Genomic DNA, 22,823 nt, shown 5'->3' on the forward strand with positions numbered 1-22,823 from the left:
GTGCCAGGGCCTGTTACGTTTTTCGGTTTCTCTTCTTTTTTGCGTTTTTTTTTCGTGTGCATGGTGTGTTTGATTTGAGATTACGAAATGCCTGGTGCAAGTCAAGCGTGGGGCGGCATAGTGTGTAACTACGTACGTAGACAGCTTAGAGTATTAAAGCATTGGAGTCATGTTTGTTGTTAGGCAAAGTGTTCCCATGTCTGGTTTTTTTCGACGTCCTAGGATTATCTATACTACACAAAAGTCCTGTCAAGAGACACGAGGTAAATTCAATGGAAAGAAGAGTAATACATGACTACTAACATTATGTATATATTCTTAACTCAGATGTAACAAGTATACATTATGCACCACCCAGACATGTCCCCCTTCTCCCTCTGGCCCCAAAACAGAAGAAGCATATCCCATTATATACAAGCGAAAGGAAAAAAAAAGACAAGGAGAAGAACAAGGAAGAAACTAAACACCCCAATTATCCATTTTTCTGCTTGCCCGCCTGTACAAGCGCACTCGCCGTCCCAGCACGCTCCTCATACAACCGTCTTAAGTCCTCCACAGACTGTTTCTTGAGCGTAATCTTGGTGGGCCTCAGTGTCGTCGGCGGCGTCGCCCTGCCCCTTGAAACACTTCCATCCGACGACTCGGCGGCATCGTTTTTGGGCGATGAAGCAGAATTCTTGTTAAACTTTTCGAAGCTGGGCATGCGCTGCATGAGGCTTGGGCTCGGGGTGCGGAGGCGCGGTGCGGCAGAGGGGATGGGGAGAGTGGATGTCGAGGTCTTGTTATGCGGCACGGGGTGGCTTATTATGGGGACTTGAGGGGTAGTTGGAAAAACAGGGCGCGCGAGGGAGTTGATACTTGGGCTACGGCTTATTTTGGAAGGAGTTGCAGAGAAAGGGACGCTTGGACGGCGGAATTCTGTTGCTGGTGCTGATACAGCACTTTGAGGTGACGGCAGCTGCGGTGAGGTTGCTGTGTCGTCTTTGACAGATGGGGCTGAAGAAGATGGGCCACGCTTCGTGTCTGCTTTGTTATTACTGTTATAGTTACCCGTGAGCCCGGGAAGCGCCATGCCGCCTACAGGCTGGGCTCGGTGGGCTTCGTTATTCGCGACGGCGGCCTTCTCGACATTGTCAATCTGCGTCGCAGTCAGGGTCTTCCTTTTAGGAATATTGAATTGAGACACTGGAGAAGTAGCAGAAACTGGTGAGCGCGCATCTTGTTTTGCGCGTTCAGAAGCGGACATAGGAAGAACTGGAACTGGGTTGTTCATACCAGACTTCTTCTCATCTGATTGGGCGTCCCGTCGTGGGGGGAGCTTGGGAGGCTGATCGGCGCTGTTATTATCATTACGGGGTGGAGCGAAACCGTCGGTAGTTGCGGCGAAGGTGATGGGCGACTCGGCAACGTCGTCGGGGGCATCTGATATGACAGTAGAGTAACGTGGAGGCACTGTGAGTGGTGGTGCAGGCTTCCTTTGAATGGAATCTACAGAAGACTTGGTAGATGGTGCGTGAGATCGAGGGGGAAGAGCGGGTGGCTGCTCATCTTGTTGACCTCGGCGCGGATTGCGTGAAGCCGATGGTTTCTCGTTGTCAAGCAACGTGATGCCCTGTATCTGGTCAGGCAAAGACACTTCACTGTCTGTTGAGTCTCTCCTATCCTCGACAGGATCGTCCCAGTCATTCTGATCACTGGGTAGCTTCAGCTCTGCGTAAAAGGCTTCTTCTTTCTGACTACATGCTTCTCTCAATCCATCCGTCCACATTTCAATTGCTTGAGTGAGGACCCTCCTTATAATGGAAGACACTTTTGCATCTTCAAGCTGATCAGGACCGCAGAGTAGCCCTGGAGCGAAACAGACAGCCAAGTTCTCGGCAGTCATTTTGTTTTCTTCTTGCCGTGCCGCTATTGCACTCGTGAGGGGCAGAAGGTGGCGGCAAAGGATTTCACGGGATATGCCAGGCAACAGCGACCATTCAGACTTTGGGGAGAAGAGATCAGTCAGCTTGTCGAGCTCAAAAACCTCCTTGCCGTTTCCGTACAGCCGACGCAAGTCGCGGTAGGATTCCGTGGGAAAGATTGGCTGACGTAAAGCAGCGTACCAGGCCTTGATGAGTGCGGCTGCCATGTAGACTGAGTATGCATCGGTGGGAGGCAGCTCGGCCAGTATCTCATCCTGGTGTTCTGCATGAGGATAGGGAGGCACTGGCAACATGATGTCGTTATCTTTCCAGATTATGTACTTTTGACCTCTGTCGTACGCTTCTTTGAGCGAATCGCGCAATCTGGAGTGGGGAGGTACGCGAAACAAGCCTTCTGAAGTGATGTTCTTTTCCATGAGAACGAAGCTGGTCGTTTCTCTCAGAACACGTGGAAAGCGGGTCTTGCCATTGCTTGCGGCAGGGAAGGGATTGCGGGTTCCAAATGCCCGCCTACCGCTGCTATTGAATGCAGAAATGTTTTCAGTTACACGGCGATCGGCGAGATAGGTGGAGGGGGGAATCAGAAGGTTTTCGATAGGGATTTCACGGGCAAGTTGAGTCAGGCTGGACACTACATTTAGTCAGTATGAAGGCGCTGAGATGGTGTGGGCAAGCGTACAATGATATATCTTCCTCCTGAACTTGGGGCTTACAATGGTCGAGAATATTTCAGTCAGAATTCTCACCCATGCTTTTTCGTGCACGATGTATAGTCGCTGAAGTCTCTTGCGCATGGCCCTCGAGAGGACGTGATAGGCCTGTAGAAACCAGCCCCAACCCGGCCTGTGCTTCTTGCTGGTTGCGGAGCCATCGCCGTCTCCGGCAAAGAAGACGACTTCGTATTCATAGCCTTTTAGCAATTCATCTTCCTCGGGCAGACGGGCAAGGACATAGGGAAGTAGCTGGTCGTAATCGGCATCGTGGGAGTCCGGGAGGGCAGCAGCGTTGAGGATGAAAACAGGCCTTCCCTCTTCCGAAGGCAGGGGCGAGCGATAGAGGATGGAGGATGCAATCTTGGCCAGGTCGTGAGAGTAGTTGGAACTGTGCTGTGGAGGGGGGACTGCGGATAGGGAGGAGCTGCGGAGCCGGCTGGCGAGGTGAGCACGCACGCCGCTCATAGCGACAGGTGAGATGAGGGGGAAACTGGAGCGATGAGGGAGAGGACAAGTGGCGGCGAAGTGTAGTATGTGTGGGATGTGTAAGTACAAGAGGGGATGCAGAGCGATGCGAGTATGATCGCACGTGCAGACGCGGGCGTGTGGGTAGGAGAGCGGGCCCCTAGGCGATATGGAAAGGCGGCTATCAGCAATCCTTGGGTACGTCACAGTCGTGAGCGCCACCAGGGTCTCTCAGCCTTCTTAGCGAGCCGAGCACAGACATGGCTGTCTCTCCTTTGGCTCGACAGCGCCACACTCCCCATGCCTTTGGCGCTTGCAGGCGGCGCAGCGAGGCTGCACAATTACTTGGTCATGTCTGCTATACATAGCACTACTACATACTGCTAGTTACATACATACTACGTACAAATATACGTGTCCATGTACATGCAACACCATCTCACTGCACCACCATGCTGGCGTCATATCTCGCCAGAGTGCCTGTGCTCGTGCCCATTTGCTTATTGCTCGTCCTCATCTGTCTCCGATCCAGGCTCATCCCCCCGGTCCGCAGCACCCTCGTCAAACACCACCTGTACGCCCTCCTGTGCGAGCCTCATGCGCACCAGCTGGAAGCCCTCAGTGTTAGTCCTAAACTCCTCGACGCTGCTATTTGCCTCCTCCAGTGCTTCTATCAAGTCGTGCTCGTTCAGCCCCTGTTGCATCAACCTGTCGATGCCTATCCTCTCAAAGTATTCCCGGTACCGCTCCAGCTCAGCCACCAGCTGCTGTCGCACGGCCGGGTCTCGTGGACGCCCCGCCGCAATACCGTTTATTGAAGCATCATAAGACTCCAAATTGTCATCTGGAGGCAGTGGATCTGACACAGAGGTATATTTGGACTTGACGCGTACGTCGAGCAGCGACATGAGTGTTTGGTTGTCTGACAATATCACATGCCTCGCGAGATCATTTTCCGGTATTTGAGCAAGCAAGTACGGATTTTCGCCTGCTCCTAGGTCCTCTCCGACTGTAAAACACGTCTCCACCAGTAACGTGGTGCCTTCTGTCGTGTTCCACAAGTCTTTTGCTTTTGGCACATACATTTGACAGAGCAACTCTTGGTAGTCGCTATTGGGTTCCTTGCCCCATACAGGCTTAGGTATTGGCGATATATCGAGCTCCTTGCACAGCCTCGCCGCTAGCCACGGGTACTGTTTGATGGCAGTGCGGAGTGCCGACCGCGCCTTCTGTGGTTCCTTCATGCGGTCGTGAGCGAGCGCAACGCTATAGGCCAGGTTTGGTGGAATCTTCCATTGTCGCTGCAGATGGTCTGATTCAGCGATTCTGATCAACCCTTCAGCATCCCGACCCCTCAAAGCCAGTTGGTCAATTAGAAGTCGGAGACAGTAAGGATCTTGTTCGGGGTCCATGGCGAGTAGCAGCTTGGCCCACTCAAACGACGTCCGCCATGTTGCGCGTGTGCTCAATGCACCGAGATAACGCCAAACAGCAAGCCAAAATTCGCGGTTTTCTGGACGGCGAAAGTCTAGCCGTGCTTTACCAGCCGCGAGATTAGCAGCAAAGGTCGAGTGCACAGAGCGACCAAATGTAAAAAGGGCACGTTCCAGCATATCAGACGCAGCGGCATTCTCGCGTTGCTGCTTCGCAATTTCAGAGACCTGAAGCAATGTCGAGATGTGGAATGCTACAGGGAGGGTTAATATTGCACGCAGTCAGGGTAACGGGCCAGCTTACGGTTGTGCTGGAGGAGTGCAATCATGCGCTCAGGATCCATGCTTGCAACGCATGTCTGAAATTGCCGCTGGACGTCTTGGTACATGCGATTGTGCACAAACTTGTACTCAACAGTACCATCTGCCCGCTTCTCAACAATCTCCATTCCAAGACCACCAGACGTAGCACGCGGCCACTCTTCCTTGCCTTGAATGAAAATGTTTCTACGCAGACTCAGAGATGCAAGATTGCGGCCACCGGGAGCGTTACGTCCTGCAATGGCAGCTGCAATCCCACCCTGATGGCCCCGCTGTCTGGGACGCGCTTCGTCGTCAATGTTCTGCAGAGCAGCTCGACCAAAGAGTTTCTTCATCTCGTTGGCCGAGTGCAGATGTTGAGTGTCAACACTCAATGCAGAAAACAACTGCTTCTTCTCTTCACTGACAACGGCACCCTGTTGGTCCGACTCAGCACCTGCTTGGCCGTTCGCAGTCAAATTGAGCGCAAGGAGAGCTTCATCAATCTCATCCAAATCCGACCTTCTCTTGACTGGGGCATCATTCTGGGCTGTGCTAGTAGCCTTGCCCTTTGCTTTTGCCTTCTTTTTCTTCTTTTTGCTCTTCTTCGATGGTTTTGAAGCAGGTGCAGACTCAAGTTTTTCTTGATGATCGGGTCTGCCGGTATCGGGCTCGACGTTACGCTCTGCGTCTTCATCGTCCTCATCTTCGTCATTGCCGTCGTCAGTGTCACCTAGCATGGCAAACAGACTCGGTTTTGCGCCGGTCCTTGCCGCCACCTCGAGCTCTGACTCTTCTTCATCCTGGCTGTCCTGCGCTAGCTTTTCTCGAATCTGTTTCTCTTCGAGTTCTCGCTGGGCTCTGCGTAGCGCTCGCGAAGACATTTTGTTATCCGGAGAATTGTGTGTCAAAGGCAAGGTTATGACGTACTCGGTATTGTGGCTTCAATGTTAGTCGCCATTTGTACGGTTAGGGCGTGATTGGGCCCACGGCGGGTAAGCGCTTGGACTAAGCGTTCATCCCACGCTGCACCATGATTTCACTGCTCGCAGCCTACCGTCGCTGTCAACCTCACCTACCCTTCCAATAACGCCCATCCACGCTACCAGCCAGATGCGGGCTGCCTTTCAAGCGCTTCGCTCTGCACGCCGCCCGTGCCTGCGTAAGCTCGCTCGCACCCGTGTCGGTGTCTTTGTGCCAAGCAACGGCCTAGCCCACCGGGCTCACCATGCCTTCCGACAGCGTGCCTCCCCACTCCTGACTTCGTCCATGCAGTTCCGCGCGTTGACGGGTGCCCTGGTGGCTGCAGCAGTTGCCTCTGGGGCCTTCTTTGCATACAACGGGAACGACTCCACGGGTCACTCGCATTCCCCCGCCGACCAAGCCAGAAACCTTACCAGTGCTGCCAATAACGAGACTACGCGGAAGGCGCTCGTCGTGGGGCCCGGAGAGCTGTACACGGGCACAATCACGGGAACTGGGCCCATCTCAAAAGAGACAGATGACTATGGCAGGAAAGTGCTCGAGATGCTGGACCCGGACCAAGCCACGGCCAAGCTGAGGAAGAATGAAGAATCATGGTTGGTGGGAAGGGGTCAGGGCGTAGTGCGATATGACGTTGTGCAAATACCCAGCAATGACCCTATTGAAGACGACCACGCTGAGAAGATTATTGAAGTCCCATCCAATCTGGCTGCTACCGACAATGGCGCATCTGCCAGCGACTGGATGTTCTGGGGCGTATTCGACGGTCACAGGTATGCCGAGAGTCAAACAGAATACGAATGCTCTGCTAACTAGATGTAGTGGCTGGGTAACTTCAGCCAAACTCCGTCAAACGCTGATTTCCTACGTCGCACGCGAGCTCAACACGACTTACAAATCCGCCCTTGCAGACCCTTCGCTGCACTTTCCAAGTCCCGAAGCAATCGACAAAGCAATCAAAACTGGCTTCACCAAGCTAGACAACGAAATCGTTCACGAGTCTGTCAAGAAAGTACGCAAGGCCCAGTCTAAAGTCGCCGCTGCCGAGCTACTTGCCCCTGCACTATCCGGTTCATGTGCTCTCCTGTCCTTCTATGACAGCCGGTCGAAGCTTTTGAGGGTTGCCTGCACAGGCGACTCTCGTGCTATTCTTGGCCGACGAGGCGAAAATGGCAAATGGACAGCAACTCCTCTATCAGAGGATCAGACTGGTGGAACGACAAGCGAAGCAGAGCGATTACGCCGAGAACACCCCGGCGAGCCCAATGTAGTCCGTAATGGCCGTATTCTAGGTGGATTGGAGCCCTCTCGCGCCTTTGGGGATGCCTACTACAAATGGTCGCTCGAGACGAATGCCGAACTGAAAAAGTCCTATTTTGCACGAACGCCATCAGCGCTACTCAAGACTCCACCTTATGTTACGGCCGAACCCATCATCACTACCACCAAGATTGAGCCTGAAAAGGGTGACTTTGTCGTCATGGCTACAGATGGATTATGGGAAATGCTTACCAATGAAGAAGTAGTTGGTTTAGTTGGCCAGTGGCTCGACGCGCAGAGCAATTCGGGGGGCCAAGGTACTCAGACTCAATCATGGCTAAAGAGCTGGTGGTCTACCCAGAAACAGCTACCGGTTGAACAAAAAGCAGGAGACACGGCAGAAGGCCAGCGTGCGCCCATCCGCCAACAACAGTGGGGTACCAAGACCAGCTTGAACGAGCGCTTCGTAGTTGAGGACAAGAATGCCGCGACCCATCTTGTGCGAAACGCACTTGGAGGAAAGGACCAAGACCAGCTGAGCGCTCTGCTCACACTTCCAAGCCCCTTCTCTCGACGATACAGGGACGACCTGACTGTAGAAGTCATCTTCTTTGGCGAAGGCACCGGCACGGGTAACGTGACTCGAAATCAAGAGGCTAGCGCAGCCGAGCCTGAGGCTCAAGCCAAGCTGTAGGACATATTGGTTTCTGTCTTGTGGTTTTTTGGGGTGGGAATGCGCTCAGTCATATTTCGACTGTTGGCAGCTTAGCATGTATCGCGGCGTTGACAGGCTCTGAATGGTTATGGCGTTTGATGGGAATGTGACACTCATGGTGGAATTATTGTTTGAATCAGACCATAGCATACACTACATAGGTTTAGCATCTGGGGCTGAAGCCAATTGATTTTGTTCTGAACCATGTACCCCACTTCGTAAAGAGCATGACAGCGGGTTCCATATGCTCGGGCGAGCAAGCTCGGTGATGGTGTGGTTCGGTTCCGTCGATTCCGCATGATGTCATGGTTGCGAACTAGAAGCATCTTGAACTTTTCGACCATTATAAAATACGACGTACAAATGTGGTCACTGTTCGATAACACATATGACAGCTTTCATCTGAGTGTCCCCAAAATCTGTCGATCAGTCAATCAACTACGAAGAAAAGGTGCATCCATAACTACACACAAACACCATGGCCGAATCACTAGCAGCATTCCGTGACCGCCAGTCCAAAGACCTGCAGAAATTGGCTGAGGAGCACTTGCAGCATGAGTAAGTCAGAAAGACTGCTGGTTTCTTGGAGAAGAGGACCAAACTAACTCGGGACAGTCTCCAACAGCAAGATCGCGACATACTTAAAAGTGCGGCGGGAAAGGTAACAAGAAACACAACCATCGGGTCAGCATTAGGCCTTGGTCTTGGCATTTACACGGCATTCCGTCTACGGGCAATGCGGCTGGCTTACTTCAAAGCGTTCCGTGCCATGGAAAAGCCTGTAGAAGTGCGTTTCGCCGACGGGCGCACCGAGAAGGTCCCCGACATCACGGCACAAATCAGCGGCCCGTCGCGCTGGGGCGATGCAGCGGCTTACTTCTTCTTCTCGGTTGCTGGCTTGTTTCTTGGGGGTGAGCTAGGGCTGCTGACAGGAACAGCGAGCGCATCAAGGGTTATTACAAAGGATCCAGAGAGTAGGGGGAGGATCGAAAAGGCATTCAAGAATTACAGAATCGATGTGCTACAGAGGGAGATTCAGGTGCTACGAGGCAAGAGTAGGTTTGAGGAGTTTTTCCGCAGTGGAGGAGCTGGGGCGGGAGAATGAATAACTGAGGAGACCTTATGAATAGCGAATTGAATTGTATTGATGTGTGTTACGTGTGCATATGTCCGGTTGAGGATTGAAGGTGGAGATGTTGACCGCAACTCAGCCACGCTAGCCACATTACCCCGAGTGCGACACAGCCACAGCCACATGTCATGACATGCATAGTACCACTAGTAACAATTCGACCTGGTGAGCCGTAGCAAGGGAGGAAAACATAGAAATTGATGTAGCCAAGCTTTATTGTATTTTTTGTACTATGCGTATCGAAGTTCAATAGGCCGTGTTCTCACAAGCTAGCCCTACCTAGACGCTCTGGTGAAGGCCCAGCGTTTCAGGCGCTGGCTATACATGACGTGTCGTAAGGAGACCCTTTGCGCGCCTACTGCAGATCGTTGAGTGGAAAAAGGCCCGCCAGGTCTCGAATTGCATGACGACGTCACGCCCAGCGTCTTGCCGATGGCCCGTTCACGCGCTTGGAAAACAATCGCTGCAGCCCATCGCCTCATCTGCCCCCAGGGCCCCCTTCACTTGCATTGCTTCTATTCCTCGCCCAGTGTTTATCATATCTTGATAATCCATTCGTTGTTGAGCCTGAATCCTTTTCTCCCGCCCGGGGCCGCGTGGAACCCTAATATAGACGACCGGGCTCTTCACCCTGAAAAAAAACCGCTGAAACGGTGCCGTACATCCACCTGATTCATTCGCCAGTTCCTCGTTCTTCATCTTTTTTTCTCTACACAACTGGACCGTTGCCCATACCGCCTTTACTGAGCTGCGTACTCTTGTTTCTTGAAAGCGTCGCCGAAACAAAGTTGGAGAGTGTCCAACCCCTGTGACGATCATGAAAGGAGCCCTTCTTTCGCTGGTGTGGCTTGCGGGTCTTGCTGCAGGCCAAAGTAGCTCATCCGTGTCGGTTATCACACTATCTGGATCCCAACGAAGTCTCACAGGTGACGATGCTGCCCCCAACCCAACTGTGCCCTCCGATTTCGAGGGCAGTACTTTTGCGACAATTACGTCACCTGCTTCCTCAGCTTCATCGGGCGCCACAGTGTCGTCCAACGGCACGATAACCTCGGGTGAACCTGTCACCAACATCGGACAAGGAAACAGGACCATCACGCCAACAGGTACCGGCACGGCACCCGCCTTGCCGTCTAACACACAGCCATGCAACAACTACCTCGAGTTCTGCGACCGCAAGTACTCCAACATCACCGAAGTCTGTGCCCACAACTCACCCTACACGCGCAAGAACAACATTGCTCGCAACCAAGAATACTCTGTAAAGCAACAGCTTGACGATGGTATTCGTATGCTTCAGGGATCGGCTCACTATGTCAACGGTACTCTCTACTACTGCCATTCCTCGTGCGACTTGCTCAACGCCGGCACTGTCGAGGACTACCTCCGCCAAGTCACCGAATGGGTAGAGGACCACCCCTTCGACGTAGTCACCATCCTCTTCGGAAACTCAGACTGGGATAAGACAACCGCAGACGGCAAACCCCTTGTCACCGCCAAAAACTTTGCCGAACCAATCGAGGCCTCTGGCCTCCGCAAGTACATCTACCAGCCGCCCAAGACCGCTATGGAACTCAACGACTGGCCCACGCTCGGCGAGCTCATCCTCCAAAACGACCGCGTCATCACCTTCATCGACTACAACTACGACACCGACGCCGTCCCCTATCTCCTCTGGGAATTCTACAACATGTGGGAGACCACCTTTTCCCCCACGGACCAAAACTTCCCTTGCAATCTCGGCAGACCCGAAGGCATGTCCGAGAACAAAATGAGAGACATCCTGTACATGGCGAATCATAACCTGAACGCCGAGATTTCTTTCGCCGGCTTCAATCTCCTCGTACCAAATGTAGCGCAGATCAATCAGACGAACGGGGTAGAGGGATTTGGTAGTTTGGGTCTCATGGCCAACACTTGCACTAGTAAGTTTCTTCCTGGGAACATATTGAATGAGATCAAAGCAACTAACATGTCTGTCTTTTTTTTTAGGTGATTGGGGCCGCCCACCGAATTTCCTACTCGTCGACTTTTACAACGAGGGCTCGACTAATGGCTCCGTATTCGAAGTCGCGGCTCGTGCTAATAATGTCACGTATAACCGCGAGTGCTGTGGTACTACATCTGCAGCAGATGCGCAGCTGCAACCTGTGTACTTTGGCCTCGTAGCTGCTGCTTTTGCGGCCGTTTTGGCCCTGTGAGCTAGCTGAAGTTTTGTTACTGTAAGACTGAACTTGTGAACTGTATAGTCGGAAAAAGGCATAAGGAAACAATAGAATTGTTGGATGAGAAGGCATGGTATGGCGTTTTTTTTACTGCTTTTCTCTTCCTTTGGCATTAGACAAGTTGTAATTCTACAGCACTTTTTTTTTGTTCATAGGAAACAATGATAGCAAGCACAGAACTTGATGAAGCATAGAAAGTATATTCTGTCTCTGTTCACTGATGAAGAAAGTGAGAACGAATGACTAGCTAGTCTTTTTATTTCATTTGTATCTCCATAACTCTATTCTCTCTTGGTCACACACACACAACACCTCTCCAAGGGTAATATTAATCGGTTACCCACCACGTCAGGTAAATACCACAGCACTCTTAATCAACACTTCTTAATCTGTTTTTTCCTTTTCTTAGTTTACATACCCTTACCCACTATCCCATACTACGTCTGTCTAACCGATGGAAAAAGACGACTAAACCCTCCGACCCAGTCATTCATTCCCCCACAGTACATAAACCATGGAATTACCCATCAGCCAATCCATCCCATACCGTAGCCCGTAAACCTACATGCCCGACCTAGGAATGAGAAGCCGCCCATCCCTCCCATGGTATCTCTGTAAGAAAAAAAAGGGAAAACGGCCTAGGTACAAAGACAAGTACCAGAAGGGGGAGAAGAGAAAAAACGCCACAAAATGCAAGAATGCACTATTGTTACATGGACCGAAAGAAGAGATAAGAAGAAGAAAACTTCATGGTATCATAAACAAGACATTGAACAGAAAGAGAAAAAAAGGAAAAGAGAGGTAAAAAACGGGACAAGGAAGAAAGTACGGAAATACTTCACCTCATACTCAAGGTACTACTACCACCGGTAGTAGTAGGTGTATTCGTCCTCACAGGCTCAATAGCCAAGCTATCATTCCGGGGCGCCAAACCCTCCGGCCAACTGCGCCGCTCACGATGCTCTATAGACGGCAACTCCTGGTTCTCCTTTGAAATGCTATTCTTCTTCTTACCCTTGCTCCATCGCCTCAGCTTCTCAACGTGCGACGAGCTGCGCCGCTGCTTTTCCTCAGCCTCGGATTCGCGTCTTGTTTTCTCGTCGCGCACGGGGTCCGATAGCCTGCGGGCAGCAGGGACAATATTGAGGTAGAGCGGGTAGAGGGCGCCGGCCGAGTAGGTGGCGACAATGACACAGAAGGCGAGTTGTGGGTTTTGGGTCTTGAGGATGGCGAACATAATGGGTGGGAAGACGGCGCCGCCGCTGATGGCGGAGACGAGGAGGGCAGAGGCGTCTTTGGTGTGCTTGCCCATGCCGCGGATGCCCTGTGCGAAAATCTGGGGGAAGATTGGACCTTCGAAGAACATGACCATGGCGATGATTGCTACTCCCGTGGAGCCGGAGACGTGTATCGCTGCTGCTGTGAAAGCAATCGCCCCCAAATAAAAGAACAGCAAGCTGTAGCGCGGCTTGACCCAGATATCGATGAATGCAGCCAGGAATCGAGAAACAGCAAAAGCAGTGTGACCGTAGGCTTGCTGGGATACAGGATCAATGCTAGGCATGACGCGACTGAGATACTCGTTGTATGAAGTAGAGGTAGACTCCTGGCCTCCAACATAGCAGAACTGCGAAAATACCGCCATAGCTAGACTTACCCATAGGACCTTGACGGACCTGGATCCAAGCTTGACTGTAGCCTCGCGTGCATGGGGCACAGTACGCTGGCTAGCATCCTCGAGTTGATCATCTGTGGCTTCTGGAAGTGGTACGTAAAAGTAGATGACGGCAAGGGCGATGTTGAAAAATGAGATGCCGAGATACGTCCATTGCACATCAATCAAGCTCGCAGCGTTTGCGGGAAAGAGCACCTTTTTCGCCAAAATTGGAGAGATGATGCTACCGACTGCCTGAACAGCTTGCGACAAGTTCAACCGTGCCTCTGCATACTCTGGTGGTCCACAAAGAGCTATGAAGGGATTTGCACCGAGTTCTAAGGTCGAAAGTCCGGCCCCAACAATGAAATTGGATATTAGGAATGCTGGAAAAGAATTCAGCACGGCGGACGGCCAGAATACGAGAGCCCCACAAGCATAGACTGACAATCCGACCATGTAGCAGGCTTTGAATCCCCAAATCTTGAAAACAAGTCGTCCAAAGGTCAAAGGCCCCACAAGATAGCCAGCATAGTAGGCAGAGTGTTGGCCTACCGTCTGCCAATCGCTTGTATGGGCAACCTCTTGAAACCGAGAGTTCAAGACGTCCAGGAATCCATAGGCAAACCCCCAAACTGCAAAAAGTACAGTCACCATGAGCACGGGATATATCGATTCTCGATTGCTTCGTAAGGTGATGTTCTTCTTTTGTCCCGTATTGACAAAGTCGAAGAACGTTACTTGTTGGCGTTGAGTCCGGAATGTGGCGTTTGTATTCAGTGTTCTGAGCTGCGGCAACTCAGTCATGTCGGGAGTCGTAAGAAAATCCATCATAGCCATCGGCTCGTCACCACCACTCCTACGAGCTCCACCGGGTTTGCTTAGTGGGGACGCAGGAGGTGTCAATAGATCTGAGTGCCTTCGGGAATCGAGTATGTCGGGATGGAGGACATGTTCATCGCTGGTTTGTGTCGTTGTGTCGCGAATCGTGTGGTCAATAACCCAGCTGGGAAGAAATCTCCTGACTAGTGGCTTCAGGGCAGGAACGCAGCCACACATTATGCCTAGGTTGATCTCGACAGCACTCCACATAAACGACAAAGATGAAAACCACGAGAAATCACTCATGTTTCTTTGCTCATTTCCTGATTCGGTAGTTTGCCGTTGCGCAGCCTCGAGAGTGTTGCGCTGAGCTTGCTGAAGGTATGCAATACGGATGACATCAACAACTGCTACGAATATGCCGAAACCGAACGTGATAACCAGGATAATTTTCTGTTTTTTAGGCAGTCGCATGCTGGTGAGTATTGGCATTGGGAGAAACAGGATGGCCAAGTCAGTGATGATGTTCAGCGGCGCCGAGGAGAGGTAGATTGTGACGATGTTGGTACAGCGTGCTGTAGTAGGAACTGGAGAAGCCCATGCAGCACCAACGGGTCGGCATTGCAGAATGTTAAGAATTGTTAGCGCCAGTCCGCCAACATTGACTACGACAAGGGTTGCGATAGTAGCTCTTCGAAACAATTTCTGGGTTTTGGATAGCGTCAGGTAGAATAAGAGAATCGAGGTCTTGGTCGCCATCAGAGCGGGATTCTGCCGCATCTTAGCATTGGCACTCTCAATGTGAAATGTCGAGTACGTACATAGAGTACAGAGAAGGCATAGGATGACTTTTTCATCGGCCCCTGCCACTCTGGTGGCATATTTTCTTGTTTGCGTCCCAATCCTTTTGTCGTGCCATAGCATATGGAAAAAGAGGCGCCAAAAGCAATGACCCATGCGAGGATCATCGTATAGTCATCCCATCCCGGCTTTCTCACCACCAAAAACCTGGACACCAGACGAAGGCCTACGAATACTGAACATATTGCTAGCGTTGCGGCCGAAACGCCCATGACAACTGGGCCCCGCGTGGGAAAATCTCCATCGAGATTGGTGGCGGCCATGTCGTGCACTGGGCTATAACGAATTCAGGGATGCCATAGATGGAGCGAAGATGATGGATTGCGGAGCAGCGTCTTATCGCGTTCGCGGGCGTCTCGGAATCTGGCGTTCAGGCCACGGCATTATCTGGTGCCAGCCCTACTGTCAAGGGGAATTTTGACAGTGGGTGTTGGTGTTGAGGAGTGGCGAATGCGCGGAGGTGCAGGAGAGATGCAGGAGAGACGGTGTACGGGGACAGGCGGGACGATGCGGTGAAAAGACCACCGACCCCAGAAAAAGGCGGAGAATTCAGTCAAGGCGGGCGATGTGGAGTTGACGTTGCTAAATGCGCGACTTGTCCACGAATTGGACAGGGCTTGCGCCAGAGCGAAAATCCTCTGATCATCATTGGGAGAAACACGTATGGATCGTGCGGAGAGGTGACGCCACTTCGTCACAGCGCCTGTCCCGGCCGAGTCTCAGCGAATACGTCGCTTTCGCACTGGGCGGCCTCTTGGCGAATCACGGGGATCATGGAAATTGAACACCTACAGGTTGACGGACGAACGGGCTGCCTGACGCTTGGTCGGCTCGAGTCACAGACGCAGACGCAGACGCAGACGTTTGTTGGCTCCGCTTAGGGTCTGGACAGCGTTGGATGTTGTGGGGTGGATTAGGTTTGGGTCGAAAGATTTTCACTCAGCACCAGCCGTCATGGAGAAGACGATATGCACGAAACGGGCGGCGTTCTCAAAGCGTCAGGGCCATGGTTTGTTGTAGTACGCGTCCAGCAATCTGCCGTGTCCATGGTTCCCCACCCTGCCTCGCCCAGACGCCTCAAGAACTCTATTCCAACCACGGGCTTTTGCTGAGTGTTTAGGGCTGGGCGGCAGCCTGCGTGCAATGACTGCACGTAATGCCTTGGTCCCAGATTGCGGGGAAGAAGTGAGCCGCTCGTGTGGGGTCGGTAAAGTCATGTGCCTTGGGCAGCTGCAGAGCGTCGCTGTCACTAAATTCCAGTCATGGTCGTCCGAGCGGCCCAAGGGAGAGCGCGATTCAATCATCAACATCGGGTGACTTTGGTGCGTGCTTTGGAAAACACGGCACATAGTGATACCGACATTACCCCTCGCACTCGTATACTACCTGTGCGTCGATGCGAGCCGTGAGGCCTTTCCAGAGGCTTATGCGTACATGATTGGCCAGACGAGAGAGAGAATGCTCGCTTGAACGGCGATCAAGGGCTTCGCACCGGCAACTTTGTCTAAGGCTACCGTATCCGGCTAGTCAATGCCCCAGAAAAAAAAACGCCCTCTGTTGGGGTTCACAGCTGACACAACCTCAGGAAGAATGGTCCGGGTCGGTGCTGAATCGGATTCTTCAACGCCCACTGGAACTTAGTCATAATAAGCGCAAGGCTTAGTCGTGTCGTCAGTGCCGTATGCGTTCCAGACCAACACGGGCTGGGCACACTTCAACATCTCAAGTGTAAGAGAAAAAGAACACGAATCATGACCTGAGCAATTGCAAGAACAGGCGAGATGTCCAGTGTAAGTGTTTAGTTGAGAGAGCGTAAGTACATCTGCAATTGTGAAGCGTGCTATGAGTTGACAAGGTCATCGCCGCGGAGCAAGCAGGAGACGGAAAGCGGGTCGCGGATCATTGTCGGTCCGCGATGCCTTAGCGCCGCTTAGTTCTCAACTTTTCTTCCTCCGATTCTTCGCCGCAACCAACTACCAAAACATCTCACCCAGAACTCTCGACATAAGCGCGAGCTTACTGTATAATTGCGCAGCTTCATGTTCAACTGCTCTGTACAGCGTCGCCAGTCATTACTTCTTGCGTGCACATTTGTTGTTGATATTTGACATTGGCTCTTTCGAAGACTCGGTGATTCGCTACTCCTCCACGATCACGGGTTCAATTTGTAGCCTAGAAGAAGCCAAACGATCTGCCAAGATCATCCCACTCGTGTTGCAGTGTCAGAGCGAAAGCCAGGACGACTTTGCGTCTTTTGATGGGAGACATTATTGATTTCAATACTTGTATTCGTAGAATACCGCCAGAAACGTGGCATCTGCACCGGCATACGCCAAGCGCAAAGGCAAAAAACTACTATAGTTCCTTCTTTTCTGTAGGTTTCTGATTGGCGCTGAATGCCATGGCCTCTTGCTTCTGGCGCTGCTTCTCTGCAGCCACAGGTGTCGGCTTGTGCATGATGAGTACCCATGCTGCCGCAACTGCCTCGGCAACAAGAGCAATCATACTTGCGCATGCAATACCCCATACGTTTATGCTCACACTGCCTAACGGCGCGCGGGGGAAACTGAGTATCCATTCCACGTAGTACGGCACCCAGCCCGCCGGTATCCAGAACATGGGCGATTTCGCGAACCAGAATTGTAGGACGAAGCGGAGGCCCTGCGTTCCGAGCCAGCGAAGGGTCGAGACGGCAGACGTGAAAGTCGAGTGATGCGAGCGCAAGGAGCCATCTAGAGCAAAGCACGTCAGTAAGCACACGCGACTTGGACAGACAAATGCTGCCGAGCCAACTGCAACGCACCCAGTTTCTGATACTCGGCCATGGCCTTGTTGTGCTGTCTGTCAAGTTTTGCCCATTTGGAGAAGTTGTCCTGAGGCGACGTGTTCCCCAACTCGCGCTTCAGCTGAACAATCTCCTTCTTCAGAATCTGACATCGCTTTGCAGAGCCCGAACTGGGCGTCGGTAGCTTATTGTAAAGTATCCATAGCTGGAGCCTTGTCAGCACCGGGTCCTCCCGTGTTTGCAATCCAAGGCGGGGCTTACCAGCTCGTTGACGGTGTTTTTGCCAACCGTATTGATGACATGAAGCAGCAACTGGAGAATAAAGACTACCAGAAGAAGCGATGGCATGGTTGGAGGCGGTGGAGAGGAATCGTTATGCGGGGTGCTCTCATCGCATGGTGTTGTGTCCAGATGAGCGAAAAGCCGTTATGTCATACGGTGGAATTTAGTAGTGACAGGCTAGAGCAGTGGACCGTGCGTAACCATGCTTCCTGCACTTGCCTGTCGACTCTTTCTACTTCCTTAGCTCGACAGCTCAATTTCAGTTTCAGTCAGCACCAAAATTGACCAGACGACTCAATGTGTTCAAGCCCTACATGATGGATTCAGACGTTTCCAAAAGATCTCAGTTACAAAAACTGGCTTATACATCATTGACCGAGTACTTCCAAGAGCATGACCACGAAGTCGTTGAAATTACAATTCTCCCTCCGTCTGTGCAGCCACCAGACGGTGTCTTGATACAAGAAGGATCATCACTTGGAATATCAAAGAAAGCACTTACCTTGGCTTACATGGAAGCACGTGGACTATTCTTCGGGAACAGAGAGAGCAATGATCCTGCCACAATAAATCAGACAATGCAGACGACAGAGATTATGCTTCTTTTTGACCCGGAACATCTCACTGCTGCAAACTATCGTAAGCGCGTGCTTTCCCAGCTAGAAGCTGAACACGGACTTCACGCTGGGAACATATTTCATAAAGCTCTACAACGAGAGCTTTATTTTCTGGATAGCGTCCTCACATCTCCACTGCATCGTCAGTCAAAGTCACCAACTCTATGGTATCACCGCTCCCATATTGTAGACTCTCTTATAACAGTTGGTCTGACAGAAACATTGGGTGATCAGAAGGCGGTCTTTTGGAACAACGAGCTCGAGGCTGTGTGCAAATCTGGGGAGCAACATCCTAAGAATTATCATGCTTGGCAGTATGCTCGTAGGTTGGTGCAAAAAGCCCATGGTTTCGGAGCGGATGACCAGTTTGTCCGAATCGTCAAAAAATGGTGTACTAGACATCCAAGCGACATATCTGGTTGGTCTTTTCTTTTGTACTTGATGCCTCGACTAGCGCCATCACTGAGGGAAGAGCTGGTGAGAGATGTGCTAGATTACGCCATTAAGTTCAGCATCGAGAACGAGTCACTATGGGTTTTCATTCGCACAGCTCTCGCACAAGACATGTCCAGCGCGGGACACTCGGTAACATATCAGCATCTTCAAGATTATGTTCAAAACTTGACAAACGACGAAAGACCACAAGACGAGGCCCACACCGCTTCTAATGCTCTCAAATGGATCGACGCTTATGGAAAACACACCGGATGATCACAAAGAGTTGTTGATTATTAATATTGTTTGATTCCTATATTGAAGCTATTATTACTGCCACTACACCCTTCGCATTCACCCACAACTGGCTCTTCTCGCGTCTCTTGAGATGGCTTCGTGTTATGGTAGTGCTTTTAAAACCATCAGTGACGTGTCTCCACAAGCAATCCAATGGGTGCTTCATGTTCCATATTGATGGACCATGTGTCGCCGTTTCACCCACTGTATCTTTTTGGGTTTCTGACATAGAACTGCTTAGAAATTCATGCTCATCGACTCGTGATTGAAGGCTCGACGAAGAGTTGCAAGCCCCTGAGTATCTAAATGATTTTGCAGAGCAAATGTCCGACTCTGAGTACCTCCGACCACTGACTGTTCGAACATCATCTGCTAATACCCATGTGGGCTCCGAGATTGATCTTTGCAGCGCAGGCATCATATCTGAAACATCAGAACTCAAACATGTGCTCTCCAGAGTTTGCGAGGAAAGTGTTTGATGCTGCGCACCCGGTTCGTATGTGGTGAGGATGGCGGATTTGGCCAACAGCCGTGTTGTCGACTCACGATCGAAGTAAAATTGTTTGACGTCCGGGGTCTCTGGATCTGTGTACTCTTTCAAGAGCGACCAGTCGATTTTGTAAACGTTTCGGATATTTACATGTGAATCCAATTGCAGTCGAGCGCCGTTGGCTAATTGCAGAGTTGAAGATCGCTTTATAGTCTTTCTCAGACTTCCGTGTGAATGATCTGGCGATGGCGCTATCGGTAGATATGAGGTGTGTAGGGTGATATGGAATTCGTTTGACTTGTTGTATAGGTCGCCAAGTGTTCTTCGGTGCCGTGAGGAGATCTTGAGCATGTTAGCGGCATCTACGAATTACAATAAACATGTTACTCACAACTTGGAAATGAGCTATGTGGCTATCTTCTGCAGGCCTCGAAACCACAACAACTGGATGCCCATAGATGCCCTCGACAACGCCTGCGCCACATGCTCTCTTCACCGCCTGCCTTGGCAAGTCCCCCTCTGCTGGTAACCAAAATATTCTGCCTTGGACTACATCAACGTCCTTTGCTGTGACTTGGTTGTTCGGCATTGTCCAGGCTACTGAGTTTTGTAATGTTGTCATGGTAAAAGGATTTGTAATGATGCGACTGCTTACAATGGCGATTGTCCCAACTTATAAGTACAGACGTCAGTTGGACTTGCGCATGCAGTCATGGCGGTATGAGCCACGCTGCAATCAAGAGCATTACGCGCGCCTGAGCCTCATTGGACCGTCAGGCAGAGTGCTCGTTCCGCACGATCCATAGGAACGGCTTTGCTTATTTGATTGGCAGAAACGCTCGGCTGAGCTTGATTTGACAGTTGTGCGATAATACCGCCGGCGTACGGCGAAACAGGCGCATGGATGATCGCGTCACCCGCTCAGCCAACGACAATAATAGGAGCTTACAAAAGTGGCAGGATTAAGGGTGGCTGAGCGCGGCAGCATGCGATGTGATTGGCCGAGACGGACGGTTGACTACTTGAGAACATCGCTCGATAAGATAACTTCGATCACATATACGCGCGGCCTTACTTCAGAAAGTGGCTTTTGTCGAGTCTTTGACCAACACATGTTGCGGCTTGTAATTTCGCAAGGCGCAAAGCCATAATAACTGCAATTTACCTTGGCCTACTTCGGCCAAAGTGATGTATGACCACTAGATAATTTTACTTATCAGAAGCAGTGAATTAACACTAAGCTTTTATGAGAGATGCACCAGTCAAATAGCTCACAGGAATCGCATAGCCTGGGTGCGAGCTCCCCGCGTTTACAACTCATGCATTTACGCTACAACATCCGGGGTAAGCAACGGCTGCTACCGTCTAGCCGCATACCCCGGCAGTATCTCTACTGGAGAACCCAAGTCACGCATGTCAGGAACGTTCCCGAAATAAAATGGACCCACTACCGAGTCATGTTTATGAGGGACCCCCGACGAGAGAGGCAATCCGCATTCTGATACTGTACCCCGCAATCGACTTCCAGGCACCACTCGAAGCCCACTTTTAGTACAACAGCGAAGAATTATCCCATGATACCACAAGTTCTTCTCAAGGGTTCGATGCTGTATCATACTGTTGAGGCGAACCCAGGTTTACTCACATTATCCACTTCAAGAACTTCAGCCATGGACGCATACCTTCACTCGCTATTACCGCAAACGTCGACTCCCTGCTACGCCATTTATGAAAACCTCACAAAGAGCGCCGTCTTTGGATCGACGCTATATGTATTAACCAAGCCGACGCGGAAGAGAAGACGCTTCAAGTGCCCCTAATGCGCAGCATTTACACAGCTACCTTGAAAGTCCATGCCTGGCTCGGCGTTGGGGGAACATTCGATGCACAGGCAGTTTTTACACACTTGAAGAGGATCGTCGTTGTCGATGAGCTAGAGAAAGAAACTATATCTCTCCCAAATCAGTTTCGTAAAGACTGTGCGGCTACGCAGTCGACCTTACAACAATTGTTTCTCAACCCTTGGTTTACGCGGCGTTGGGTCCTGCAAGAAATTGCCCTTGCTCATGAAATTACAGTTCATTACGGATATGACAAGATCTCGTGGAATTGGTTCGTAAGGGGGACCTTGCTTCTACCGGAATTAGACGAGCAACACAAGACTTAAGGTGGATGGGCCAGTTACCAGCCTTATAAAGTCGCCAAGAAGACTATTGAGACTTCGTTGAAACGTGAGTTATGGCTCCCAGACTCCCTACTGGAGCATGTTTCTGCAGAATGTAGCGATCCGAGAGATCGATTATTCGCTCTGTACGGTATACTGGATCACAACTACAGTGGCTCAGAACCGGCGGTAGGGATATATGATCGGAGAGACTCATCGATGCCCCCCCAGATACTCCCGAAAGTGGATTACACCAAAAGTTGGGTAGAGACGTACAAGTGCCTGGCGGAAAACATGATACAATTGCAGCCGAGCAAGTTCTGGTACCATCTCCGGATTTTCGGATCTATTCGCGAACATGAGCTGACGGACCCGTCGTGGGTGCCAGACTGGAGACAAGTAAACATTTTCATTCAGCCACGTTTGTTCTATACGGAGATCGATGGTGGAATACTTATAGATTTACCGAATGGTTGTTGCCTTCGACTATCTGGTTCGCTCTATGGGTCTGTCATCCAAGTTTGAGATATATCACCCCAAAGCCAGTCACATCCCGCCAATATTGTTACCGACGTTGGGTGGCAACAAGACTCTGTGGACAGAGAACGAGGATGGCAGATTCGAAAGCGACTGAGAGAGAATCTAGCATGTCTTATTTTACTGGCAGCTAACATCATCAATCAGAAGGACCTTTACGCGGATGACTTGGAACCCTTCTGGTGGGCCTTGCTAGATGAGAACACTTCACAGTTGTTTCAATCTACCCTAATAAACTGGCTGAAAGAACCGTAACATCCATCAACTCATCACTGGCCCAATAACCTATCGCGTATCGTGAACAGCGTCTTGGCGCAGAGCCAAGTTTTTCGAACAATGCGCACAGATGGCAATTTTGGCTTTTCCTATGGGACATTGGGAGTCACACCCGCAGATATTGAGGTTGGGGATGTGGTATTTCGCTGTTCCGCAAAACGGGCCATGACGGGATGGGAGTACGTAAGGGACCTCAAACTAGTGTTGCGACCAACTTTATATGATTGTTTCAAAGATGCGTTTAAGTTTGTGGGGTTCTGCCTCCTCAAAGACGACGATATTCCTAGCGAACGACGATGTTACTGGACTTCGTTTCCGAGAAAAGATGTAGTCCTAGTGTGATGGCAATGACAAGGCAATGGTTAAGGTGGAAGTGTTCTATTTTTTGTGCAAAGTCCTCCTGTCTACACAGAGTGACTACTTACCTTGCACGGTATTCGAAATCCAAACA

At 51.0% G+C, this 22,823-nt stretch overlaps 11 protein-coding genes across 11 annotated transcripts; 6 read left to right on the forward strand and 5 right to left on the reverse strand.

Annotated features, from left to right (window-relative positions):
* Positions 1-472: 472 nt before the first annotated feature.
* Positions 473-3,103, reverse strand: COCCADRAFT_99374 (uncharacterized protein; the record flags this gene model as incomplete). The annotated part of the gene is made up of 2 exons (XM_007715345.1): positions 473-2,556; positions 2,605-3,103. 2 exons carry the CDS (start codon positions 3,101-3,103, stop codon positions 473-475), a joined length of 2,583 nt encoding a protein of 860 aa, XP_007713535.1.
* A 500-nt stretch (positions 3,104-3,603) lies between these two features.
* COCCADRAFT_6066 (uncharacterized protein) lies at positions 3,604-5,720 on the reverse strand (the record flags this gene model as incomplete). The annotated part of the gene is made up of 2 exons (XM_007715318.1): positions 3,604-4,790; positions 4,841-5,720. The coding sequence occupies 2 exons, from the start codon at positions 5,718-5,720 to the stop codon at positions 3,604-3,606; spliced, it is 2,067 nt and encodes a 688-aa protein (XP_007713508.1).
* Positions 5,721-6,105: 385 nt separating this feature from the next.
* COCCADRAFT_99414 (uncharacterized protein) lies at positions 6,106-7,774 on the forward strand (the record flags this gene model as incomplete). Its single annotated transcript, XM_007715346.1, has 2 exons — positions 6,106-6,593; positions 6,643-7,774. The coding sequence occupies 2 exons, from the start codon at positions 6,106-6,108 to the stop codon at positions 7,772-7,774; spliced, it is 1,620 nt and encodes a 539-aa protein (XP_007713536.1).
* Positions 7,775-8,273: 499 nt separating this feature from the next.
* On the forward strand, positions 8,274-8,900 carry COCCADRAFT_6068 (uncharacterized protein; the record flags this gene model as incomplete). Its single annotated transcript, XM_007715319.1, has 2 exons — positions 8,274-8,353; positions 8,411-8,900. 2 exons carry the CDS (start codon positions 8,274-8,276, stop codon positions 8,898-8,900), a joined length of 570 nt encoding a protein of 189 aa, XP_007713509.1.
* An 844-nt stretch (positions 8,901-9,744) lies between these two features.
* On the forward strand, positions 9,745-11,192 carry COCCADRAFT_27265 (uncharacterized protein; the record flags this gene model as incomplete). Its single annotated transcript, XM_007715328.1, has 3 exons — positions 9,745-10,852; positions 10,920-11,124; positions 11,177-11,192. 3 exons carry the CDS (start codon positions 9,745-9,747, stop codon positions 11,190-11,192), a joined length of 1,329 nt encoding a protein of 442 aa, XP_007713518.1.
* Positions 11,193-11,732: 540 nt separating this feature from the next.
* On the forward strand, positions 11,733-11,957 carry COCCADRAFT_99368 (uncharacterized protein; the record flags this gene model as incomplete). Its single annotated transcript, XM_007715347.1, has 1 exon — positions 11,733-11,957. One exon carries the CDS (start codon positions 11,733-11,735, stop codon positions 11,955-11,957), a length of 225 nt encoding a protein of 74 aa, XP_007713537.1.
* A 33-nt stretch (positions 11,958-11,990) lies between these two features.
* COCCADRAFT_99383 (uncharacterized protein) lies at positions 11,991-14,752 on the reverse strand (the record flags this gene model as incomplete). The annotated part of the gene is made up of 2 exons (XM_007715348.1): positions 11,991-14,399; positions 14,450-14,752. 2 exons carry the CDS (start codon positions 14,750-14,752, stop codon positions 11,991-11,993), a joined length of 2,712 nt encoding a protein of 903 aa, XP_007713538.1.
* Positions 14,753-16,844: 2,092 nt separating this feature from the next.
* Positions 16,845-17,622, reverse strand: COCCADRAFT_99350 (uncharacterized protein; the record flags this gene model as incomplete). The annotated part of the gene is made up of 3 exons (XM_007715349.1): positions 16,845-17,221; positions 17,293-17,479; positions 17,536-17,622. The coding sequence occupies 3 exons, from the start codon at positions 17,620-17,622 to the stop codon at positions 16,845-16,847; spliced, it is 651 nt and encodes a 216-aa protein (XP_007713539.1).
* A 251-nt stretch (positions 17,623-17,873) lies between these two features.
* Positions 17,874-18,884, forward strand: COCCADRAFT_99424 (uncharacterized protein; the record flags this gene model as incomplete). The annotated part of the gene is made up of 1 exon (XM_007715350.1): positions 17,874-18,884. The coding sequence occupies one exon, from the start codon at positions 17,874-17,876 to the stop codon at positions 18,882-18,884; it is 1,011 nt and encodes a 336-aa protein (XP_007713540.1).
* Positions 18,885-18,921: 37 nt separating this feature from the next.
* Positions 18,922-19,984, reverse strand: COCCADRAFT_99399 (uncharacterized protein; the record flags this gene model as incomplete). Its single annotated transcript, XM_007715351.1, has 2 exons — positions 18,922-19,737; positions 19,787-19,984. 2 exons carry the CDS (start codon positions 19,982-19,984, stop codon positions 18,922-18,924), a joined length of 1,014 nt encoding a protein of 337 aa, XP_007713541.1.
* Positions 19,985-20,833: 849 nt separating this feature from the next.
* COCCADRAFT_37857 (uncharacterized protein) lies at positions 20,834-21,926 on the forward strand (the record flags this gene model as incomplete). Its single annotated transcript, XM_007715352.1, has 5 exons — positions 20,834-20,946; positions 21,064-21,100; positions 21,143-21,511; positions 21,584-21,626; positions 21,874-21,926. 5 exons carry the CDS (start codon positions 20,834-20,836, stop codon positions 21,924-21,926), a joined length of 615 nt encoding a protein of 204 aa, XP_007713542.1.
* Positions 21,927-22,823: the final 897 nt, after the last annotated feature.

Source organism: Bipolaris zeicola, assembly GCF_000523435.1.
Source record: "Bipolaris zeicola 26-R-13 unplaced genomic scaffold scaffold_103, whole genome shotgun sequence".
Taxonomy (NCBI): Eukaryota; Fungi; Ascomycota; class Dothideomycetes; order Pleosporales; family Pleosporaceae; genus Bipolaris; species Bipolaris zeicola.